This window comes from Pieris brassicae, chromosome 9 (genome assembly GCF_905147105.1).
Source record: "Pieris brassicae chromosome 9, ilPieBrab1.1, whole genome shotgun sequence".
Taxonomy (NCBI): domain Eukaryota; kingdom Metazoa; phylum Arthropoda; class Insecta; order Lepidoptera; family Pieridae; genus Pieris; species Pieris brassicae.
Window position 1 is genome coordinate 14,755,879 of NC_059673.1, and position 26,368 is coordinate 14,782,246.

Genomic DNA, 26,368 nt, shown 5'->3' on the forward strand with positions numbered 1-26,368 from the left:
ATTTTGTGACGGTGTGCGCGCGCATCGTAAAAGTTAACTCCCATCAGTTTTCCCTACCGCGCCAAAAGACTCAGCAAACATGCTATAAATTACAGCACTTTCAACAGCTACTTTATCGTTAAACCCAACACTGGCATCCAACAAATAGATCAAATAATATAATTTTAAAAATGTGACATAAAAAAATCTATATTCTTAAAAGGCATGACATGTCTCGTACTTAATAGTACTAATAAGAATTTACTACTTAGAATTAAAACCTCATAATTAAATTATGAGTAGACCTGTTCGGAATTAGAAGGTAATACAGTTAGTTACTTTTCTAGCCTTAAAATAGGCTGGACTCAAGTACGATAATATCAGTTGGTGATAAAATATTTACTATAAAAAAATAATGATGCATGTTCGTGCAATTGAGTTTGAAATTCGTCCTGGGGCGCTGCTCGATTGTTCCAAAGTCCATACAAAACATTATCGTGTTCTATAATTGAATAGTGTAATTACTGTGCTATATTACGAATCGTCCGTGCTGAGAATTTAAATGAGGATTTCTGTGAGAAAATTACATCAATAATTTTGATGTTAATTATTTTCAAAGTAAATTTATTATCCCAGTAGAGGATGCAACCGATAAATCTAATTCCCTTGCCCGGAAGAGTTGTCGAGGTAGCGGAATTAACTTCGTTACTGTCGTTAGGGTCGACTACGAGTATACTGCTAAGATTTTCGTATAATGCATAGAAATGGTATGTACTAACTAAACATGTATAGAAATCTGTTAGATATAGAATTAAAAAAAATTAAATTTATATAAATAATTATAACTTTTTAATAATAATACATAGCTTCAATCCGTTTTAAAAGTGTTTTCTTAACGTGTAAAAGCTATGTTAACAAAAGACAATACTATATAGAATTTGATTAAACCAAAGGCAGAAACATTCATTGCTCGAAGTATTCGTCTCTTTAATACGACTAATGTGTATGGGCGAATAAGAAATAATATAATATACCTTTTCGATTGGGGGTCGGTCTTGATGTTTTTTAGCATTTAAATACCCCCAACTTATCTGTGTCGTTCGAAAACATTAGTTAAAGTCTAAAAACTTCACAAACTGTGTGAAACTGACATTTACGTTTTGACATATGACAATACTTTCGAAGTAAGAAATATCTGGGCCTTGAGACAAAATCATTTCTCGACAGGCGTGACCCACTAACGCTAAACGAATTTGTATGGAAATTAGATTAGCTCACGTGTCCATTTTGTTACGCTTGTCGTAATGTAATTTTGTGACATGCTCCTTGTGTGGAAATAAAATTTACCCGAAATTTACCCCAAGTAAGTAACCTCAACATATAGTATTGTCTTTGGTTAACATAGCTTTTGCACATTGAAAGAAAACAATTTTTTAACCGGATTAAAGCTATTTGTATTATTATAAACTTATAACTACACGAATATAGAGGACCGTGAGTCATTTCTGCAAAAACCCGTCATATTTTAGTCGATATCAACTCCGGGGAAATAAATACAGATAACACAACTTTCTCTACAGCTGTGATACTTTTGACATTCGACACCTTTTGTCTTTAGTCACAGAAACGTCAGAAAAAATTAAATTTAAAATTATGTAAAAAAAATAATTATTAAATAGCTTTAATCCGGTAAAAAAATTGTTTTCTTTCAACCTCAACATAATTTTATATAGTTTTGTCTAGTATTATTTTAGCGCTCCTCTGTTTGATACATGTTTGTATATGTTTATTAGTTACAGACGCCCACGGACCGTATTAAAAAAAAATACTATGTACCCTTATTGACGCTCTTTTTTGGACTTGGTGAACATTTCTCACGTCTATCTTTGTATTTTTTGGGAGCAGGGTCATGTCCAGCAGTTCAGAGCTTATATGACGCAAAGTTTTGGAAAACTAAACTAAACCAATAATAAAAACAATATTCTGTATATACTTTTATTTTTTCAGTTCAGAAGACTTCAGACTAAGAAATTAATATTTTTTTTACATAAATGAAGTGACTAACGCATTTATTTAGTAAAATTAAAATTTTAGCATTTTATGCAAATTTAAAAAAGCTTGTACATACATGTCCTTTCACCAAGTAAAGTGCCTGACTATTTGCCTGAATATTTCTTGGTAAGCCACTTAACAAACGCAACGTAGCTATAGTACACGCGTTATATCCAGCCTCAAATACAAATGCTTCAAAAGCCAAATCAGTTTATTCTTAAGAATTTTGACAAAGGACTCACATTTTTCCTTTTATTAAAATATATTTCAAAAGGGTTCTTCCGAACATCATTGTATGGAATTGTTACTGAGTTTATTACAAAGAAACAACTATCACTAAGCTTTTTTAAAATAAATAAATACGTAACGTTTATTATTAATCAATTTAAATATAATAAATATAGATTTACTTAAATTGAACATTACACAAAACATTACAAAAAATTAAATTGACTACAAATTTATAATTAACCTAAAAAAATGTAAAATATTTAAATACACGCTGTTTACTGAGTGTCATATTACGCGCCAATGTGGCCAATGAATGTAAAGCAAAATTGCCCAATATTGGTTCGTTACAAATACTTTATACCAAATTAATATTACAATATTACATAAGAAAACGTATTACATATATTAAATTATTTATATTCTTTAGTTCATACACATGAATGTCAAACTAGATAATATTATAAAATGAGTGGAAATTGGGTTGTCAAATTACGTAACTAACCATCAGTTGGGACAGGGTCAGTGAGCGATGCGGTGTGTGGTTGTGACCTATCTTCTGTGATATATCGCTTGCTACATTCAATTGTACGGGGACATCATAATACATTATGCCTTTACTGATTTTAAGCACAGTCAATAATAGTGTGTCTATGCAGACATGCAAACTATATATATATTGTGATCACAATAAATGTATGTAATGTACTTACATAAAAAATATGAAATATTTTTTATTGCCATTTCTTAATATCTTTTGTTAACAGCCTTTAAATGAATATTTTTTATATGTAAAGAGACATATAACCTCCTAATGTTAAATTTATGTCCCAGTTTCGTTGATGATTATATAGGCAAGATACTGAAAATGAAACGCAAACAATGATTTCTACAGGATTTAAACCCACTTATTTGTTACCGTACGTGGAGTATTGTCTTCTAATTAAATTAAGCCTGTCTCCAACGAAACGTAGCTCCAAGTTAGTATTGAGTTTAACTTATTCATCTCAATTAAGCCCATTGGACAGATAAGTTTGCGAAGGGCACATTGTTTTGTTGAGAACTTAGTCGCATATGGATTCAAAGGCATTCCACATCCGAGGGTTGTGAAACTTAATAATGAATGGGAAAGTCTTACATAATCATGACAATACAATAAATAGATTTTATTAGAATTTGTTTTAACATAAGTGAAGCTTCATAATAATCATTCTGTTAAACTCAAATCTAATATATAAATGAATGCTATTCGTTTGTCTCGCTAAAACTCCAGAATGGCTGGACCGGTTTGGCTAATGTTAATCTTGAAATAGGAAGTTCAGGAAAGGTTTAAACGGCGAGAAACATGTATAATCTATAATAGAACAATAACATAAGCATACACCATTTAATTTTCCAATATATTTCGTTTCTAGCTTAAAAACATTAAATGTCTTGTTTTATTAGAAATAAAAAATGTCATTTGGTATAAATAATGTTCAGCTTATCTGTAATACGACGGTCATTGGCTGTAAGGTGGAATGAAGTTCGCCAGGTCAGCTAGTTACGAGTATCAATATAAATGCTACAAAAGTTTTCTTTAGGACTTGAAATGTTAGGTTAGGTTAGGCTTTGCTACGAATTCGACAATTAAAGTAAGCTGCTGTTAGTTAGTCTCACTTTAAACATACCATGGTTAAATTATAATATTATACATTAAAAGTGGCTTGTTCAGTGTTCGGACTACATGAATGCCACTTAGAACTATCGAACTAATATTCGGCGTGCCAATAGAAAATGTATACTTGGAGCAGCTTGTAACGACAATGCAAAAAAGATAGATAGTAGAATTTTTAATACTCTATGTATTAATATAGAAAAGGTTTTAGTATCTTACTGACGTAATGAAAGACGATTACATGCAATGCTTAACACACGGGCTTTAACCAAATGTTTATAGAACTGTGTACAAAAAATAACTTAGAATGAAGCATTTCTAGAGTGAAACTAATTGATATAAAGTAAAATTACATATGACAATGCATAAAGAAATAATAAATACTGCTATGGTTATAGGCGGGACATATCGTAAGAGAGAAGAGGGAAAAATGGTCAAAGACTGGTTAGGGTGGGAGGTACTCTAGGGATGAAAAGGGAAGTAATAAAGGAAGGAAGGCAGCCAGGCATATTAGAATATTAGCCAGGCTACAATGTTATTGAATAGCGAATGACTGATCAATATTGTGACATTTGGCCTTAGTCGTGAAACAAGCTGTTTCGTTCTAATAGTGAAGAATGGAAAAAATACTCAACCTTTAGTACACCTATAATGGCTTAATTTCAACCTTAGTTATATCATGCTTAATTTTAAAATAAATGTAATAAAGTAATTTCTTACTTCTCATATAACCTAAATTTTAAGTAAGTGATTAAGTCACTGAGGTGCGAAGCAGAATTCTTGATTATTTTAGAGAATCCTATGTTTTCTACATACCATATTATTGATAAGAATTAAAACTATTATGTGATTGAATCAGTGTAGAGGCGCGGGTAACAACTTGGTTGTAGACAAAGTATATTGCAACTTATAATCCGTTCTAATTATTTAACAAATAAAATTTCTAATCAAAAATCGATGCACTAAACAATTTAGCCGTATTTTTAATTATTATTATCTGAATAGAATGTACTCATTTGGTTCCATTTCAGATCCAACAAAAAGACACACGTTGTATTTTAATTAAATAAATACTGAAACTCTATACAAACAGGCTTTACCAGGTGAATTCATGCATGTACTTAATTAAACGATACAGTATCGAGGCTCATTACTGAAGCACTGATATTAATAATTCAGTTACCCCGATTGTACACGTGCAGTTTGATTTGCGGTCGAAATAATTTTATTAAGGACTTACAGTAATTACGACACGTATTGTAAATTGTTATATTATATTTTATAAACGGTTCGACAGATTAATGCTGGCCAATGTACGTAAGCCGTGATTTTATGCGCTATGTTTCGGTGAAATAGACCTTTTTTGTTGTCATCATGTTTCAGTTTTCAGTTCAGTTCAATTTCACAAATATGACGAATAGTATAGAGATTACGTTACTGGGCATTCCGGCAACGCGGGTGGAGGCGCGGCCCTAAACTAACTGCTATCCATCTAGCAATATAACATTATTCAATAATTCATATTGAATGATTGGTAATATTTCTGGCTTTATAACTTTGATATTTGACAGTATAATCTTGTATTACAGATGATGGAGTTTTTGCGACATATAACTTTCTAAAAGTTTAACGGTCTACGTTAATTCTAAATAAAAATTTGTATATTTTAGGTTTGAATGCAGTTTTATGACCTAATTAAACGACAGATTAAAGAAAATAAATTTGGAAGTATAACGTACATTATTTGTAATTAACAGCATGCAAAAACGAAATGTCTAACTTACAAACACTACCAAATAAATTAATAAAAGCACTATTTAGATATAACAAATTAACACAGACTAATGAAATCTACCAAGAAACCAAAATTATGACGATTAAGCAACTATATGTTTATAGCACCTGTATCTTAATTTTAAAAAAAACTCTCTCCATAATAGCTTATCTTTAAAAAATCAAACTATACTCCACCACTTTATAGACCACTATACTCGCTATAGTCGTCGAGCGAGTTTGCTTATCTTGCCGAAGCCGCGGACAAATTATTTGAAGAAGTCTATTATGTATGAGGGTGTGCAATTCTTTAATCAATTACAAAAGGCATTAAATAAACATACCAGAATGAGTCTAGTAGACTAAAATGGCGACGTGTATCTCGTTCGTATATACATATTAAGTTTCTCATGTAAATAAAATATATTTTTTTTGTAATGAGAAATAAAGTTCTTTATACATTAAACATTTGTAATTTATGGTAAGAAATGTAATTTTAAAAAATATATTCAAGTCCAAATTAGTTGTTTATACAATGTAATCTGTGTTTTAATTAAAATATAAAGAAAATTTCTACAAAGACTTTCAATTAAGAGTTTATAGACTTTGAAGAGAAGAAAGATCTAAGAGCTGTTTTCTCGGGTTTAAATAACCTAAATCTCTCATCACGTAAATTGAACCTTTGACTTACCTCACATCTCCTTTTTGTAAGAATATTTCTTCAAAGACTACTTTGACGCGGTCTTTTGGTCTGAAAATGAAAAATAGCTTTTTACTTCTTAAATTTTGACTAAATATTTCTGTATATATTTTTTGGATATAATCTAACAGGGAATGAGTAAAGTATAAAAGATTTTTTTAATATCGGACTTATAGATTTATTAACATAGTTTTTTATCGCATACCAGCTTTTTGTAACCGTAAAGTTATTTATTTCATGAAATTACCGATTTAGTTGATCTGTTGATGTTCAATTAAATAACAAAAATGGATGCGTAAGCAATAAGTATGCCTGAAAGAGACTCACACTCACATCTCTAATAGGAAGTCTTAAATAACAAAATCACTAACCATGTGTTAAAAAATATTCATATTTAACGTCGACGCTTCAACTAAAATATAATAAATTTAAGACGACGCACGACTTCCCATTCTTAACAAAATTACTTGATATTAAGCTGATATTTCTTACCTTGCATGGAAATGGTAGGAACATCGCACGTTGTTAGGGTAGATCGACGGGTAACTGGGACTGTAGAGGCGGCCATGTGAAGGACGGTTGCCGGATCTACTAAATTGGTAGTCACACTCTGTTCCTGGAAGCTGTACGCCTTCTGTCTCGAAAAGACCTGGAATTATTTGGTAATCATTATTGTTATTCAACAATCCGCCATATTGCGAGGCAGTAGGGACAGTATTATGTGTGACTGTACTCAGTCGAAAAGTATTAGGTTCGTGGAGGCTCATTATTTTTTTGTTGACTAAAATTAGCCTTTGAGTACTAACAAATAGGATTTTAAAAGGTGATGGCAAAGTTGCTCATGTAATTAAACTAAAACGACACTGGGTAAATAATACTATGTATAAAAAATATGTATACTTCATTAATAATTCAATAATAAAGTATTAGATACTTCATTTACCGAAGTTAAGGCAAATATTTACTATCATTTATATCATGACTAGTAGCGAAATGTTTTTGACTTGTTAAATTTTACCGACGTAATCTTACCATTTATTGTTAATGATATATGTATCTATCTAAGCACATATGTACACGTTGATATCAGTAAAGGTATCGCTCGATCTTTGTCAACTAATTAACCCCTAAATAAATTTAACAGAGATTCAAATAAACCAGAACCATCATTTTTATCTTCATTGTTGCCCGCGTCCGGGAATATTAATCTTCACAGTAAATTATGGCCGGTTTGTGGGTTAATTGCCTGGGATCCAGGACGAAACATAGATAAACAGACCCTTGCAGGTAAGTAACAGGAATAACTTTTGGCGAATTTCTCGCATCACGTTGTTAATACGAAAGTGTTATTTATGTTTACGTCAGGAGACCTATAACATGTGGCATGGTGAAGAAAGATTTCTGTATCACTATCGATTTGAATAGGACATGCATGTGTCTGTGTATTTGAAATAGATATTTCGATAATCGAACTCACTTACTCGTTCACATTTTGGTTAATTTTTAGATTAGAGATTTTTCAATTCACACTCTAAAACACAATAATGTATACCGAAGTAATATTTTACTTTGCAATCTATTATAAGGTTTAAAATACAAAGGACACCATCTGTTTGTGGCGCAATAACAAGTAACCTGAAATCAGTAAAATATGGTTTTAAAATCGATAAAACATTGCAAATGGACTTCCCGCACCTGCTGCTTCGCGTAGAACCAATATTTCCACCATTTTGTCAAGTTTAAAACATTTCTATGCTTTTTGTTTAAAGTAATATTCATATACCGAAAGTTGGCATATGGTTGGTTCAACTTCGACTACGGTATTTACAGTTTTACATATTTATGTTATACCAACAGTCAGGAAGGCAGTTCTTGATTTTAACACTACTGAAAGCAATATTGTTATCTTTATATTATATTCTCGTTGTATGTGATCGTGTATTTATTACAGTAATAAAGTGTTTTTTACAAATGTGATAAATTGCTTTGACGACCATGATACTTATATATCATTCGTAATTTCTATGACTCGTTTTTTTTTATTTTTCGTTAAATATAAGGTAATTTTAAGATCGTTAGGTAACCAATATTTATTTTTAAAACGTAAATATTATTAAAACTTCACCTGTGCCGGCTGCAAATGACAGCCATTTAATTGAGACACGCCATGATATACGACCTCGCTTCTGACATGCTCATATTAAACTTTGTTTTAGTAACGTTAGGATTTGCACACATAAGTATAAAACGTCGGTAAGTGCTCTGTAGTGATAGATGCATATATATAGCTAACAATACACATATAAAATTATACATTGCAGTGTTAGATTATTTATAATTATATGTTTCTTATAGAAAACATTCAACCAGTTTAATTGTTCATTTTAAAAAATTGACACTGAATCGAATTCAATTGAAATTATTTGAGATGCATATTTTATGCGTTATTCGGCGTATTTTAAATATTGCATTTGCGTATCAAACGTACACATTAGCACGGATTTCTCCACCTTAAGTTTTAAAATACATGCTTTGATGGGAGTTATTAGAATGATAAAATACATATAAAATAATTACAGTCGCTAATTGTTTGTGGCATTAATCTTGAAAATCCACGTTTTTCCCATGGCCCGTTATATGTCGCCTGTTCCCGTGTCGGAATACCAACAAAACTATTTACATACGCGCAAGAAAAACAAACAAAAATGTGTTTTTATCATGAAGCATTAAAATTAAATAGTTTTTATACTAATTCGAAATTAATATTTATAGTTAAGACAGGACAACGTCTGTGGTGTCCGCTAGTTACCAATAAAACGCGCCTTTGATCGATGACAAACTATGATACATCTGTTCAAAGCAATTACAATATGTATTAAATATGTGAATCATTATAGTACTTTTTATTAAAACTACTATTTCATTAATAAAAATACCTTTTCTTATCTTAGTTTAATTTAAATCTGATATATTATTCTTTTATGTCTAATTGTGTTTATTAACTTCGCTATTTATCGAAGCCATCCAGAATAACATCCATATTTTTTATATTCATGAACGTGTACAAATTAATGTAAAACTATTAATCGAACTTCTTTGTTGGTCTATTAATATAAATTATGATTATCTAAGTTCGTGAGCAACACGTACCACTACGTGCCGGACCGACGGTTAGCCAAATGGTACTAAGATAGAGCTATTATTACTACAAGTTACCGATTTGCGTATATTTAATGTGATAACTTCTTAATTAGAACCTATAATATAACTGTAATTTGTAAAACAAGAATGAGATCCTTTAATAAGACAACTAAGTCCTTTCCTTTAAAAAATGAGTGACTTTAAAATTAATAAAATGGCGTCTTTATCAGTTTGAAAGCCAAAACTGTTCTTTCCGACACGAGTTACTATAAGATATATATTATACAATAAATATATAATGTATACATAGATTGAATTAATGTACATTTTATAGATATAACAACCGACGCGCAAGCGCTGGCCTAGTGGATCAAGCACGCAACTCAATCCTTAGTTCGTTCGTTCTAATTACGTCCTCCAATCGTATACCAGTGGATTTCTGTCTCTATGGGGCAAAGTACACTTGCCCGTACGATGTACCATTTAAAGATTTGAGTTGGCGCCTGGTAGGTAGTACTGGTGACCCAAGAGCTGGTGCTTTCCTGGCTCCACGAATAAGTATCGCAGTACAGCGAGGAAATGCTGCCAGCATTAAACATCGTGAGAAAACCGGCTTGCCTTAGACGCAAAAAGTCGACGGCGTGCGTCAGGCACAGAAGGCTAATCACCTACTTGCCTATTCAATTTACAAATGATCATGAAACAGATGTAGAAATCTGAGGCCAAGATCTAAAAAGGTTGTAGCGCCATTGATTTATTTTGAATTAGTATTATTATTAAATTATGTAGTTGTAAATACTAATTAATAATGTAATACTCTATATTTGTATTACAAAATACATTTTGTTTAATCTTTATTACAACTGTTGATATAAGCAATAAACTGCAAGCAAAGTGAAATACGATGATTAATAAAGGCTATTATTATATCGTACGTGTGTTGTGGTCAGTCTATTTTTTTGTTTGAAAATAAGTCGTATAATCGTTACACTTCGTCGAGACACTTCTCCAGGTGTTTATTAGGAACAGAGTACTGGGACTTGTTCTGTGTTTGGGAAGATCTACATTTATAAGTATAAATATTAAATTAGTTAGGTTGAGTAATCATTACCAACAATGAAGTTCACGAACACCTTAAAATGAGAATTATCAAAGAGCAAATTCGGAGACGGGCTTAATACTAAGAGCAGTTAAACTGTCACCCGAACAACGTCAACTCACCATTGTGAGTCGACTAAAACTTCACCATATTCTAGAGCTAGAAGACCGGCGGTAGCTCTAGGCAGAAGATGAGTAGATGCTTCCAATGGGAAGCCACTTCATATGACATCACCACAGAACAGATTCGCTTATAGCCTTAGGGCTGACTGCAAATACCCGCAGAAAAATAAACAAGAGAAACGAGGCGTCCGTGGAGAAGGTCTCTGTTCTAAAGTGTTATACGTTTATAATCTTTGATATTTATAATCACGAGAACTACGTAAAGGCATATTAAGAATGCAAACATTAGCATTAACATTAAGTGTTATTATTAAAATAAATACTTAAAAAGTTACAAAATCTGTTTTCAGAATACATACTACAGTATCGAGAATTTTAATACAATGATATTTTAAATCCATTGAACAAACTGTTACACGGGTTTTTATGACGTCCATTTCTGTTAATATGTCACGTATACGTAATAATTTGAACAATAACGTAACGTAACAATAAAATTATCATTGGTCATATCTAGAAAATTAACTTTAAATTCAACTTTATGACCTTAGGTTTATGTAATTATTGGGTATCCTATTAAATTTCGATTGAGACCAGCAGGAGCATTGCAGAAGTTATGAAAAAGTGTGTGTGCAAATGAACAATGCGGTTGGATATGCGACCACTTTGTCAATGAGGCATCAGACAGAACATTCAAATAACTTGAGTTTTTAATAATACAAATACATTTTATATTGCATTTATTGACGGAGTTTATTGTTCCATTTTGCTTTTAATCCAGTCTTGGTAGGCAGCGACATTAGTGAAAGTGTCCGGGTAGCCGCGGGCACATGGTATACCACGGGAAGTAACACCAACTAACTTTTTGTCTTTAACCAATGGACCACCAGAATCGCCCTGGAATGAAAAAAATACTAAACACAGGTCCAGCGTTACTTATAATTCTTAGGGCAGAGACTGCTTAATATACAGCTATTTACATAACATACCAAACTCATTTAGTAAGAGAAGAAAGGAAAAGACTATTGAAGGTAACAGAGCGGTACTTTAAAGATAGAAAGAGAAGTACGGAAAGTGAGGCGTTGGAAAGGCGACAACTTTATAGGTAATAAACGTATAGATAGCTAAGGACATTTAAGAAACAACTGACACAAAATACTCTAGACTAAGTACAGCAATAAACGCTTACATATATTATAATTAACTCATCTACATAGCAGAATAGTGATAAATGTTACAAATACATTTTGACAGAAGAAAGAACTTTATGTAAAAGGGTTCAAATTCGGATTGAGTGGTAACTTTACTATAAGTTATTAAATTACCTGGCAACTACCCTTGCCGCGTTTCAACAACGTACAAATATGCTTCTCAGTGATAACAAATCCTGATGCTCTTGTCAGTCTCTTTTGACAGTCTTCAATCGAAATAGTTGGTGCCCATTTGCAATTTATCTGGCTTCATTGTACGTTTTTTCTGAAAATAATAACTATCAAAAATATTATTTGTTCTAACCAGCATATAACACCTATTTTGATGTTCTAGGTAGATATATATTTGCGTATCCACTGTTCTCGTAGGAAGGTACAGCTAGACAGAGAACTGAATACTTCATACGGTTCTTTAATTTTGATATATTAGATATTTTTTTAGATTACAACTACATCATTTAATACGAATAATAGAAGATTTAGGAAATGTATAAACCACAAAAGAATTCCTTTTTATTCGATTACTATGGTTTAAGATGAAACAATGATTATTATCTCACATCAGTAAATCCCCATCCAGTGAGTAGACATTGAGTGCCGGGAGGAGTGTTACTTGTGGCCATCTCGATCCGCTGCACTTTGTCGTTAAATTGAATATCTTTCGCGAATTTAATCAGGGAAATATCGTTAAAGAATGTTTTGGTGTCAAACTCTTCATGGTTCATGAATTATTCAATTGGGTATGAGTCACCTCCGGAAGAGAGCAGATTTGTTCTAACCACAACTGTGACGTATTGGGGATCAACGCTGAAAAATAGTTTACAATGACTAGACTATATCGTTCGAAAACAGAACTCCACGTATCATATCTTAGTATCTGTGGTATTTTTTTAGAAGAGGCAAGTGTGTAATCATCGTTCTGTCCCTCATCGCCCTCGATTTTTAAGTTTGAGCTAAAGCTATTAGCGTAACACTTTAAATATATATGGCTTTATTCTTTAGATTGTGTTTGTGTTCTTTATCTATTTCCAGTAAAATAAATTACGTCTTAAATAATATTTACATTTATTTATTTTCAGTAACAGCTTAGGAATTAAAATATTCATAAGATTCAAATTCGAAGAGAAAATCTGAAACACTTCAAACGTTTCTATGGTTCATGCAACTAGTAAATGCTTTGAATTATAATATAAGCTGTATAGAAAACCTTATACTTGCCCTAACCTACAATGGGCAGCTGTTAAAATCCACCTTTCGTTAATAATGGCACCACTGCAGAAATGTAAGTTCTTAAATTGACTATTTGTAACTCTCATTGATATCTGATATGGCGCTAAACCCTCTGTTGCATCTTGACCCCCAACGATTCGTGGTTGTATATCATCACCTAAGTACAATATGATCGCAGAAGTGTATCAAGGAAAAGTCTATTATATTTGGTTAATTATTTTTAGTAGAAAATATAAAGTTTTTACGTGGCTTACTGATTAACACAGATGCCGTATAACTTGGGTGGCCATGTCGTTAATACGAAGAAATATTTTTTGTTTAGGGTTGGTAGGTTAATCACATACATTCTTTTAATATCAATTTACCGACCCCATGCCCCATTAGGGTTACGGGGCAAGCAGCAAGTTTCACTTTGTAAACCATTTTTTTAATATACTAATATTTGTTAATGACATAACAATTACAAAGGATAACAATTGTCTACTTAGCCGGTAATTTATAAGAGAAAAAAGTCACTTACCGTAAACATTTGATGTTGAAAGAAGGAGAAATGTAAGGTAATATTTCAGCATTTTCGAATAAAGCCTCTTGCTCCGAAAATAATACAATAATTTCTTACCTTTACAATTGAGAAACTTATACTACTTTTCTTAATAAAGTCTTGTTCATAATACTAGAGAGTTAAAATACATTTATAAAATGCGTAACAGAATCTACAAGCATTTAGCTAATAATAATATTATGTATATTCTATAAGCATAGGGCATGTTCATTTTTTATAGAGATTCGCAATGGTCATTGTATTGGATATTCAGAAGAATCTTATATTAAGCCTCAAGGCTTGTGTCTTTCTCACAAAAAAAAATGCAAAGTGTTATATATAATTGAATATATATAATTAAAATATTTATTATTAATTATATATATTCAAGCGTTTAATAAACACAAAATATTTATAAATAGTTCGATAATTTTATTTATGTACAAGTCCTACAAGAATATGCATGAATTTAAAAATTTTGAATTTTTTTCAACGCATTTCGCTCAATTCTTCAGCGCTTCACTAACTGTACGAGTATAGTCTTGTCAATATAATATTCCATATGGGGCAACCGTAGATTACATTCCTCCAAAATTCATTATAACGGTTATTTTTACAATTTGTGTTTGAAAATATAAGATTAGTATCTCCTTGCAACATATTTACCACTGCGAGTGATACTTGAAGCTTGTCGTTGTAAGAGTACGATAACGAGTACTCAGTACTTTATCTATTGAATTATTGTGAATGTAGTTTAGTAGAAATACAATTACACAATAAAAATAAATTAATTTCCTAAAAACTACTGAATGACGCAGAACAGAAAACTATTAGCCAATTTTTTACATATGTAATTAATCAGAACTTCCATAATCAATAAAAGAAACCTTGCTGTGACAGTATAAGACTCAATTTTAAAATAACCTTGCTGCTATTGGAGACTTCAATAGTGTGTTAAAAATAAAATCCATAGCAAACATCATGTCATTAGTGTTATGTAGAGGGATATACTTATAGGCATACGCGGGTTAGTGGCAGGTGAAATCAACTGTAACGTTGGTAGTAATGAACTTAGTTTTATTGCTGATAAACGTTTTTTTTATGTAAAAGATCCAAAGAGGCCGGAGGCTCACCTCATGCTAAGTCATACCGCCACACACTCACATTTCCCGAAGGCTCGCAAGTTCCAGTTGTCATTGTAGGGACAACGTTTTCCTGATATTTTTGATACTTATGTACAACTAAGTGTCAATAATTAAATGTAGAAACATTTATATAAATGAATGCTACGTATCTAGAACAATGGTAATGAACTTAACCGCTATACTTAACACGCACTGTGCTCAGTACAAAGCGATGTAATTAGTGTATTTGAATATTAATTAGTCATTAGTCTATACGCATGCGATGCGGAATAAAACATTTAATTGTTACCAATATGTTTAATAACCGTCTATAAACAAAAATATTCAATTCTTAATAAAAATAACATTTTGTTTTATTTAATCACGAAGGATAATAAACCGAAAAAAAGTACAACAAAGGGGTTAGGGATTGATAGTGACGCTGGTTGACCAAAAATCTTCATTGATTCTGAATACTGGTATGAAGAACTAAACGAATAAGTAAAAAAAAATCTACAAATTTTTTTAGGCCTCCGATTTCTTTATCAGTATCGTGATTATTTGTTTGTTGTTTGTTTTGTATTCTTTAATAGGTAATATGGTGATCAGCCTTCTGTGCCTGATATACGCCGTCGACTTTTAAGTTCTACTGCAAATGATAAGTTTGCTTATCTTAAAATAACATATTTTCGTCGAAATTTAAAGCGTAGAATGTATAATTACTTGAACTATGAAAAATCGTATACTTTAACTGATTTCTTTGAATGTATTTTTTTATAGAACAGAGGGAAACGGGCAGGAGTCTCACCTGATGTTAAATGATACCGCCACCCATGGACAACCTCAATGCCAGAGGGCTGGCGAATACGTTGCCGGCGTTTAAAGAACATATAAGAATACAATATTTTTAATAGGCGACTTCTTTAAAAATTGTTCAATATTATTGCTTATTAACTTATAATAAGACAGTATGTATTTGAATTTGTGCGAGTATGACACATTAAAATAAAACTTCGTCTAAGAACAACTTCATAGTCTCAGGAGTGTCTTACGTCAGTTACTAAAGTTTTGTTTAAAATCAAGAATAAATCAAATATAAATCTACTCACATACGTAAAAAAGTATAATATAAATAGTTAACCTACATAGTAATAATAAATAAAAACAAATTGCAAAATATGTTGCTAAGCGTGGAATTAAAAGACGGCTATACCAAAACATTTTGTTTTATTAAGTACTTATGTACCAGAAAAGAGAACAGTTTGTATGTGATTGCATACCAAACTATAATTATGCTTATTTAAAAGAAAGTGCAGCAATTTTTATTAGGTTAATCATATCGTATACAACCTTATTATATCATTAAACCTTATATGTGTCAAAACGAATATAAATGTTAGTAACAACAATAAATGTCAATAAATAACAATAAATAAATTGTAGATTACATAATAACGTTTCTTCAATGGTACCATGGTACCGTGAACAATGCTTTGGCAATATTACGCAACAAAGTTACAATAAAAGGACCACTTCACTGAAGCAGGAAGCTTAAAGTAATTTTCAATAAAAAATTTCAACATCTTGTATCAACGTACTCGTACTGCGACATGAATATTCAATATCGGGAAACTAGAATTTTATGTTCATATAAATTTGCTCCACTTCACTTAAGCCCTTATTCTTTTAATAATAATGTATGTTTCAAGGGATATATTATGAGAAGTTACGTTGTATTAAATTATACTCATAAAATACGAGATATGTCTTCATTTAATTTATTAAGGCAACAGTCGACTCTCTTCATTAATAATAATTATCTAAGATTATTTATCTAATAAAATGCAATGAGGCACGATTATATAGCCCTAAAAATCTTGAGGTGATTAGCTCGGTTCGCCTAGTTTCGAAGCTAACCTTTATTGTTTCGCCGGGTATTAAAGACAATAATTTAGCTCCATGTTCGTTAAGGCAGAATCTAGTTTAGTTTTAACTTGGATTTCCATTCATATATGTAGAACTTTTTCTTCGTCTATACAAACGCAAAACTATTGGAAATCAATATAAGAAACATTTGTGTCGAAAAAAATCTCGTAAGAATTATTTCTTCCACTCCATTAGGATAGGGATTTTTCGTGTAAAAATGTACTTATAGCCAAACTTAGCTCTTGTGTTTTATGTGCCCTCAAATCAAGATTTTATTACATTACCGTACCATTCCTATACTATGTTATTTGTAACCTTACAATATTATTCTGATGAATTATGTGAGTTAGTTCCCGTAACTTCACAATAGAGATTACAGGCATATTTAATTTTCCAACGACTGTTATTAAAGCAATTAGCTGTCTGTAGCAGCTAGACAAGGGTTTATGATTTAAGCATTAAGAGTAGAACTCAGAACAACTACTACTTAGCTCAGCTAAATATGACTACTGTAAATACATATTGGATTTTACATACCCCGTCTTACGCTTAACTTAGACTTTACCCAAGTAAAATATTGATTGAACGCTTCGCCCAGACGTTCAATATTTTACTAAACACTATTCAAGAATATATCAAACTCAGTTCACTCATGAAAGGTTTATAAAAATATATCTGAATTAACTAGGTCGAGGTCGTCATTTTTAAATACCAGTGAAACAATCGCAATATGCGATATATTCAGATTCAGAAAACATCTATTACTATGCAATCTGTCAAAGTAAACTACTGAATCACACCTTCGGGGTTAAAAATGCATTTAACAATTGTGATATATTTCTCTTAGTGTATAAATCTAGTAATTTCTCCTTAATGAATAAATATTTTTAATTAATTTCAATTACTAATATCATAAAAAGGAAAGATTTGTATGTAAGTTTGTAACGAATTAGCTCAAAAAGTAATAGACCGATTTTAAATATTCTTTCACCATTTAAATGATAAAGTATCACTGGTTAATATATAATATAATAAAAGTACAATAATGTTACCCAAGGTGTAAATTAAATGCATATAAAATATGTTTCTTTGAATGCGCTGCGAAAACTCTTGATTATATATTAAAAAATGTTCCACAATATTAAAGAACATATAGTAACATGTGTCTAATTATTGTAGTTACTCACTCAGTCACTACAATTACTTTTTAACATTTTAAAATTTTACAGAAAATTCGAACAAAATCAGACCAAGTTATTTATACCTTTGTATGACCTAAATGTGAAATATTTTTAAAAATTACCCGTTGATGTCATTTATTCTGTCATTTATTTTCAATCAATTTCCGTACCCAAAGGGATACATAATTTATTATAAATACATTATAATTAAGGTATGTCCTGCATTTATTGTACGTTTTGGCCACACAGTTTAAACGGGCCGCTAGTATGTAATATGTTATTATTTGATATCAAGCATGAGTCAAGGTCTTATCAAATGTGAACTTTACACTAATAACACGTGATTGTCATGTAGGTGGAATATCTAAACATACGTAAGTATATGACGCTAGAGACTTACGACGTATGTAAAAACATATTGAATCTAATAAGTAGGTAATTGGGGTGCTATCGGTCCAACGGCTTGAAACTGTGGAAAAATCCAAATTGATATACGATACTTATCACCATCATCAATGGTTATACAGCCTTGTGGGCTTTAGCAATCCATCCAGTGCTTCCCGCTTCCAATTTCGAATCCCTATTGTTTCGAGATCCTTCACAACTCTATCCCACTAACGCAGCCTCGGTCTACCAGGTTTTCTCTTGCCACCGGGTTGTGAGTTCCTTAAGGACCTTGGGGTTCTGTTCGCCATTCGGTGCACATGTCCCAGCCACATGTGCCTGTTGCACTTTATGAATTGGACGATGTTGACGTCGTCTAGGATGTTATAAAGTTCTTCATTGTAGCGAATACGCCAAACACCGTCGTCGCAAACAGTACCAAAGATTCTTTGAAGAGTCTTCCGCTCGAAAATAAGAAGAGAAGTCTCGTCTTTCTTGCTAAGGGGCCAGGTTTCAGAACCATAAGTGAGCACTGGTCGCAGAAGAGTTTTGTACGATACGATACTTATAAAGAAGATAAATTTGATTTAACGGTTTTCGTTACTATGACTAACTTAGCGATTAAAAAGAGTGGCGGAAAGTTTATTGCCAGATCTTCTTGGCCGCTCTTTGCCCTTGACTTGCGAACTGGTAGTAAATGTAAATTTAGAATCAATTTATCTTTCTGTTGACATTCATAAATGTACTTGTTTGATGAATAGAGTTATTTTGAGTTTGTTTTTGATACCTGATTTTCTTATGACTTATGTATGTACCTTAAAAATGTACATCATACGACTCAACATTAATAAGTACACTTTCTCGTACAATCCTCATACATATATTGATATAAACTAGTTTTTGTAAATAGTATAAAATTATATTTTAGTAAAGTTACTACAGAATTACAAAATTGACAGTAGGTTTACTCCGGGCTTGCAGTTGTCAAAGTGCGATCATAATAATAATAAATCTGCACAATCAGCCATATAAAAATAGGTATGCAAATATCATATCAATAATCATAGTATCATAATTATAAGATAAGCGTTTAGTATTTCTGTCCCGACTTAAAAATAATTAGGTATCATTTGAAAATACCAGCTGTGCAGCTGACCTGCTAGTTTTCTCACGATTTTGCTTTTCCGTATGAGTATAATTCTGAACATAGTACAAATATCCAAAGGTGCATGGCAAAATTTTAAACGGACCTACTAATGGTTTTTTCGCATGCCTAACCGAGAGCCACATAAAATAAAAGAGCCTACTTATAGTTAACATAAGACAACAATGTTGTTTTGAGTTAAATATTAGATATTTTCTTTGCATTCAGCCAAGATAAACCAACCAAAAATGTATTCGCGAATACAATAGAATGAACGCTACTTACTTAGAGCTTTATATATTCGGTAGGTTGATACATTTAAAAAAACGTTATTCACCTATCGGGTACCAAATCTTCAGTATGCGAATAAGTCAAGATAACTTAAAACTAATTTGTACATATATTTATTTACTTATCACCGTAATTTGTATGTGTTTTGGAATAGATCGATTGTAACTGATATTGTAGAGAATGTATTATATATTATATGTTGTGGTATACTTTAATAAATAAATTATATGATAGTTACGGGTTGATAATTACATAATACAAGTGGTATTGAAGCACGACTATTTTTCAACCTTTATTGAATAAAATTTATTTCATATTAGTAAACAACTAAATCAGTTTAAAATAGATAACAACTGAGAACGTGTCAAATGCACTGTTTTGAGTGACAATAACAAAATATATGTATTTAAGCAGGTGCATAAAATATATGTGTTAGTCTTAGTACTAATTTCTTAGAAGTTCTTCAAAATGTTGGGTTTTTTATTGAGTTTAGCTGTCTTGCACCAAGTAAGATTTTTGTGTTTATTCATTTTAAGCGAGGTCTAAAGACATATCTACTGTATCATCTTTATCGATTTCAGATAAAGGGCATCTAAATTATATTTAAGCTTATTTATAGAAATCATAAAAAATAATCCAAATATTTTGATAATTAAGTTTAACAACAAGCTAACGTTTGTAGAAACTCACTAGATACTTGATATTTTGTTACGTATAGTTTTATCATTTATCATTCATTTACTGATACTACGAAGTAAAAGGTCAACGTATCTGAAATCCAAAAACACAAAGCGGATGTGGCCACAGATATGTTAAATTATAATATGCCATAAACCGTAGAAGTTTCGCCCTAAAAAGTATGAACAGTGAAACCTGAATGACCTTTAACTTGAATGTAATATTTTTAACATTTCGTAATTTATCATAGATTTTCAGAGATCTTTTAATATATGAAATTATTCATATAGAATTCTAAAGAATTTACTTTCCATCGTACGGCCATCTTCTTTTTCAAGCTTCCACCAAAATATATAATGGTCCTTGAAAACTTATTTCAAAATTTCAGGTACAATGCAGACCGGCTGACCAGGCGGTAAGCGCTGGATCAGATAAGTTACATTTGTTTGTTGCAAATACCACATCATCGAGTGATTATCACTTGGGACCGATTATATCGGAAATTGAAAACATTGAAGACGAAATCAATGCAGACATGCAGTCATTGATGCCCTTCTTAAATTTTATGGTAAGTCATAAAATGTAGATACATTATCTAGGTTGGCTTATTACATGTGTAACTAGCTTACAAAACTCGTGTCTTTTACCATTTACAAGAGGTATTATAGAACATTTTAGTAACTTAGAGTAATAACTAACTGTTTTTAATGTAGAGGGAGGGTAAAACTTGCCGAGTTCCTTACCCGTTCTTCTCAGAACATGGCATCCTGATAGTTTTGCGTTAGGAAAAAATATGATTTTACGATGCGCGCGCACACCGTCCCAAAAAAAACGGACACCCTGAAGTTAGATATAGACAACATTTTAGTTTTTTTGAAGTTATACTTCTTTTGGCGCGTTTGAAGAATCATCATGAGAGTACATTATTACACATAAAACAGACACCCTGAAGTTAGCTATAGTCCATATTTTAGTTTTTTCTTAGTCTTTTAATATATTTATACCTTCCTACATTTAAGTTGTTTTGTAAAGCATCAAACTTAAGTCCAGTGAAAAGTTATTTTTTTCCGATTTGACGGTTTTGTATGTTACGTTTTTAAGGTAGGTCGAATAAGTTAAAAGGTTCTGAAGAAATAATCCATTCTTTGCTCTTGTTTTAAATTGAATTTTGGCCGGAAGCTAATAATAGGATTCACTTTACAAAGAAGGGTAAAACCTTTAAAGACTACTTTTTTGAAATATGATTTTTTAAGTATTTGCCTGACATTTGAGTACAATTATCTATTATATAGATATAACACTCTATTATATAGTAGCACAAACAGCAGGTAGCATATATATTTAATGTACTAAAATTTATGAAACTATAAACTGAGTGATTTTGGTGATACATAAACTTATTGATGTCAAATTACTTATTTTAAAGAATTGACGCAATTGAAGCATTAACAACAAATATACAAATTTTATAAATAACAACTTAAGACAAACAGCTTAATATTGTACGTACTTAGAACTTAATACCACGTGTATATTGTACCTTGAAACTAAGTTAAATATTTGTTCAACTACTCTTGTATTGCTCCTCTTGCCACAGAGTGCATCTGCCAAGTGGCTTGTAAACCCTTACTTAGCACAAATACGACGCTCTCGGCCTATGTTTACTTTATGACTAACAGCGGCCTGCCCGGCTTCGCTTATCTTGAAAATAAATATAGCCTATGTTAGGATAATGTAGCATTCTAACGATGAGGATTTTTTTAAAACAACCCATTGGTTTTTGAGTTATTCAATTAAATTTATATCGTATGTAAAGAATTTTAAATAATAATATTACTATAGGCAAAGGTTACGTTAGATTCGCCAATTCTTCGTAAACGTTAATGTGATAATTTTCTAGAGTTGAAAATTACTTTTTATACAATCTATATTCTTCAGGTATTCCATTAAAGTGATACACACATGACAACTTTTCTATTACGTTAGAAACTGTTCGTTTATCTTTTCTAGATGAGAAGGATACTTTAACTTATAAAATTTATATATATGACGTTTAAGGCATGTAAAATACTATAGAGAGTTAACCTAAGATTACGACTTGCTGGCCCTGGAACTGAGCTGGAATTACATTTTAATAAAGTAATCTATAATAGGATAATCATGGCTTGGGCCATTTTAATTTTATTATCACAATCTTAAAAAGGTATATAAGTATAAATTATTAATAATAAAACTGCCCCGTTATGTGCACTGGTTGGCATTGCATCAGTTCCACTAGGAGAGATTTATTGGCTGCTAATATGATTCAGTAAAAAATACGATTAAATCGTGTTTAATAATTACGATAATTGAACGTTAAATAAGGCCAAGTTAAGATATGTTGTTTCTTTTATTTGTGAGCAGAATAAATGATTAATAATCTGTTAATTAGATCTTTTGTATAAGAAAAAATTACAGGGGTGGTAATTAATTCACACGTAACATATATGAATTATTCTATAGATCCAAATTTTTAATACTTATGCAGAATAATGTACCTGTTTTTTGGCGCGTAAAGTGAATGAGTAATATAATGATGAAGAGAGTAAATTTTTACGATGCGACATACCTTCACGAAAAACCGTGAAGTTACCTATAGTCAACATTTTAGTTTTTTCTAATGTTAGCGTCGGTTTTTCTACAAAAATAGAAAAAAAAAATTGAAAAGATTTTTGTTATGTTAGGCCAAAGAATTTTTTCTTCGGGATTCAAATTTTATATCTACTAATAATAAAGAGCCTTGCAGAGAGCAGCATGTTTAAATTTATAAATCGCAGTTCTAATATCTAACAATTTATTTTAGTTCGACACGGACGGCGTCAGTGATGACAAAGATAGTAGTTGTGATGATCAAATGATTCTACAACTAGTGCCAGACCACAGTCCAACGATTTTGAACCCGGAATTATCACAAGATAATCCTCTAGATGTTCCAGAAGAAAGTTTACTTGAAAACAATCCTGAAGCTGCCGAAAACCATGATGCGGAAGAATCCGAAAACCCTTCGGCTAAAGTGACACCAGAGATAGTCAGTTCAAATGATGAAGAACCAGAATCGGCAGTTGAAAAATTAAATCCAGCAGAAAGTGGTGCAGTCGCACCAGTTGTAGAACAACTGTAATGAATTATAATAAATAATAATATTATCTATTTAAATTGTAATAAACATAATTTTTCACAATTTCACAATGATTCACTTTGATATTGTTATATCTATCTTTTGTCTGCACTTTGGTAATATATTATAATTTATTGATATTCGGGTCATTCGTTGTTCAATAATGTTGCATCTTTATAGAACTTGCTTCTATGTGTAATAGAACTGAATTATCAAGAGCCATAGTTATGTCATACAACAAGAAAAAAATAAATGTACGATGCGTTTTAAACTTTAAAAAAATAAATGTACATATTACATTGCAATAACTATTTTTTTCCTAATCTTATTGCATTTCAATAATCGTCCATGAAATTATCAAATGAAATATTTGATGAAACTAATTGAATCCTTAGGCTTATCTACATTTTTATAATTTGTAAAACATATTATATACACTTACATTATATTCATATTTTATAAATGTTTGTGTAAAGAAATGAAAAGAAAATCTCTGAAAAAATCTTGAATAAAAGTCAAATATTAAATTATTTATATAATTAAAAGATTTAGGAATACTGTAATTTAACTCACTGTAGTGATTATGTGGTTGGTTTTTAATAAATTGTTGAATTCTAGAATTCGGAAATTATGCTAAATATAATGATTATTAATATTCAAGAGTAGTTTTGTCGGCTGAAAGTGGTTTTAACAACTGCGTTTTGTGGCAATCTGCGGTTACGCGGGCTAAAATGCGATTTATTTATTAATGAACTATATAGCTCTGTTATGAATAATTTATAGCAATGAACTACATAAGGCTGCGAAAACACGAAAATATTTGCATTTTAATATTAGGCAGCACAATGGATACTAATAAAAAAAATAATAAATAAAAACAAATTGCAAAATATGTTGCTAAGCGTGGAATTAAAAGACGGCTATACCAAAACATTTTGTTTTATTAAGTACTTATGTACCAGAAAAGAGAACAGTTTGTATGTGATTGCATACCAAACTATAATTATGCTTATTTAAAAGAAAGTGCAGCAATTTTTATTAGGTTAATCATATCGTATACAACCTTATTATATCATTAAACCTTATATGTGTCAAAACGAATATAAATGTTAGTAACAACAATAAATGTCAATAAATAACAATAAATAAATTGTAGATTACATAATAACGTTTCTTCAATGGTACCATGGTACCGTGAACAATGCTTTGGCAATATTACGCAACAAAGTTACAATAAAAGGACCACTTCACTGAAGCAGGAAGCTTAAAGTAATTTTCAATAAAAAATTTCAACATCTTGTATCAACGTACTCGTACTGCGACATGAATATTCAATATCGGGAAACTAGAATTTTATGTTCATATAAATTTGCTCCACTTCACTTAAGCCCTTATTCTTTTAATAATAATGTATGTTTCAAGGGATATATTATGAGAAGTTACGTTGTATTAAATTATACTCATAAAATACGAGATATGTCTTCATTTAATTTATTAAGGCAACAGTCGACTCTCTTCATTAATAATAATTATCTAAGATTATTTATCTAATAAAATGCAATGAGGCACGATTATATAGCCCTAAAAATCTTGAGGTGATTAGCTCGGTTCGCCTAGTTTCGAAGCTAACCTTTATTGTTTCGCCGGGTATTAAAGACAATAATTTAGCTCCATGTTCGTTAAGGCAGAATCTAGTTTAGTTTTAACTTGGATTTCCATTCATATATGTAGAACTTTTTCTTCGTCTATACAAACGCAAAACTATTGGAAATCAATATAAGAAACATTTGTGTCGAAAAAAATCTCGTAAGAATTATTTCTTCCACTCCATTAGGATAGGGATTTTTCGTGTAAAAATGTACTTATAGCCAAACTTAGCTCTTGTGTTTTATGTGCCCTCAAATCAAGATTTTATTACATTACCGTACCATTCCTATACTATGTTATTTGTAACCTTACAATATTATTCTGATGAATTATGTGAGTTAGTTCCCGTAACTTCACAATAGAGATTACAGGCATATTTAATTTTCCAACGACTGTTATTAAAGCAATTAGCTGTCTGTAGCAGCTAGACAAGGGTTTATGATTTAAGCATTAAGAGTAGAACTCAGAACAACTACTACTTAGCTCAGCTAAATATGACTACTGTAAATACATATTGGATTTTACATACCCCGTCTTACGCTTAACTTAGACTTTACCCAAGTAAAATATTGATTGAACGCTTCGCCCAGACGTTCAATATTTTACTAAACACTATTCAAGAATATATCAAACTCAGTTCACTCATGAAAGGTTTATAAAAATATATCTGAATTAACTAGGTCGAGGTCGTCATTTTTAAATACCAGTGAAACAATCGCAATATGCGATATATTCAGATTCAGAAAACATCTATTACTATGCAATCTGTCAAAGTAAACTACTGAATCACACCTTCGGGGTTAAAAATGCATTTAACAATTGTGATATATTTCTCTTAGTGTATAAATCTAGTAATTTCTCCTTAATGAATAAATATTTTTAATTAATTTCAATTACTAATATCATAAAAAGGAAAGATTTGTATGTAAGTTTGTAACGAATTAGCTCAAAAAGTAATAGACCGATTTTAAATATTCTTTCACCATTTAAATGATAAAGTATCACTGGTTAATATATAATATAATAAAAGTACAATAATGTTACCCAAGGTGTAAATTAAATGCATATAAAATATGTTTCTTTGAATGCGCTGCGAAAACTCT

General features: G+C 31.0%; 2 protein-coding genes across 2 annotated transcripts in view; one reads left to right on the forward strand and one right to left on the reverse strand.

Moving 5' to 3' along the window:
• LOC123714562 (suppressor of lurcher protein 1) overlaps nt 1-26,368 on the reverse strand; it is a 217,813-nt gene that overhangs the window by 61,654 nt on the left and 129,791 nt on the right. The window contains exons 6-7 of the mRNA XM_045668874.1: nt 6,882-7,038; nt 6,381-6,440 (exon numbers count right to left, since the gene is read on the reverse strand). Of these exons, the coding sequence (XP_045524830.1) occupies nt 6,381-6,440; nt 6,882-7,038 (217 nt within the window). The remainder of the gene's footprint in view (nt 1-6,380; nt 6,441-6,881; nt 7,039-26,368) is intronic.
• Nucleotides 20,157-23,706, forward strand: LOC123714564. The gene is made up of 3 exons (XM_045668877.1): nt 20,157-20,290; nt 20,850-21,029; nt 23,304-23,706. The coding sequence occupies exons 1-3, from the start codon at nt 20,252-20,254 to the stop codon at nt 23,619-23,621; spliced, it is 537 nt and encodes a 178-aa protein (XP_045524833.1). The 5' UTR covers nt 20,157-20,251; the 3' UTR covers nt 23,622-23,706.

What these genes read in the sequence shown, in the direction of transcription:
- LOC123714564 (XM_045668877.1), top strand. Translation starts at nt 20,252, where the DNA reads ATGTTGGGTTTTTTATTGAGTTTAGCTGTCTTGCACCAA. An exon ending in GTTTAGCTGTCTTGCACCAA is followed by an intron (nt 20,291 to 20,849) that starts GTAAGATTTTTG and finishes TCAAAATTTCAG; the next exon opens with GTACAATGCAGACCGGCTGA. An exon ending in TGCCCTTCTTAAATTTTATG is followed by an intron (nt 21,030 to 23,303) that starts GTAAGTCATAAA and finishes AATTTATTTTAG; the next exon opens with TTCGACACGGACGGCGTCAG.